At 55.4% G+C, this 641-nt stretch overlaps 1 protein-coding gene across 1 annotated transcript in view; it reads left to right on the forward strand.

Annotated features, from left to right (window-relative positions):
* Window positions 1-261: 261 nt before the first annotated feature.
* BARHL2 (BarH like homeobox 2) overlaps window positions 262-641 on the forward strand; it is an 8,443-nt gene continuing 8,063 nt past the window's right edge. Inside the window, exon 1 of the mRNA XM_027770651.1 lies at window positions 262-641. Coding sequence (XP_027626452.1) covers window positions 349-641 — 293 coding nt within the window. The 5' untranslated portion in view covers window positions 262-348.

Here is a 641-nt window from a genome sequence, read left to right on the forward strand (position 1 = left end):
TTGCCGCCTGCGCCTTCGCCTGGGTCGCCTACCCCGCCACCGCCGCCCCACGTGCGCTGTCGTTCCCGAAGCGCACAGTCTGTGCTTTCTCAAACATTTTTGTAACTTTCTTCGTAGTCTGCCTTTCTTTCCACTCCTACGTTTTGCATAAGGAGCCAAAAGTTGTGTCGAAAGTGTCCACCGATTGCCATCTCCCCATTATCCTTCTTTCCCTCCCTGCTCTACTTTTTATTTTATTTTTTCTTTAAGCGGCGGCAGCGTTGCTGTATTTTCTTTTACGATCGATAGCTTCCTTTGCTTGGTCCGGGCGGCTGCTGAACTGCGGAGTGGCGTGGACCTCATGTAGAAATGACAATGGAAGGGGCCGGCGGGTCGAGTTTTGGAATAGACACGATTTTGTCCAGTGCCAGTTCGGGCAGCCCGGGCATGATGAATGGAGATTTCCGCCCGCTTGGTGAGGCCAGGACCGCGGATTTTAGGAGTCAGGCCACCCCGTCCCCTTGTTCGGAGATTGATACCGTAGGAACGGCGCCTTCTTCTCCTATCTCGGTCACCATGGAGCCTCCTGAGCCGCATCTGGTGGCAGACGGGCCCCAGCATCATCACCACCTCCATCATAGCCAACAGCCGACGCCACCAGC

Source organism: Tupaia chinensis, unplaced genomic scaffold, assembly GCF_000334495.1.
Source record: "Tupaia chinensis unplaced genomic scaffold, TupChi_1.0 Scaffold000023_1, whole genome shotgun sequence".
Taxonomy (NCBI): Eukaryota; Metazoa; Chordata; class Mammalia; order Scandentia; family Tupaiidae; genus Tupaia; species Tupaia belangeri.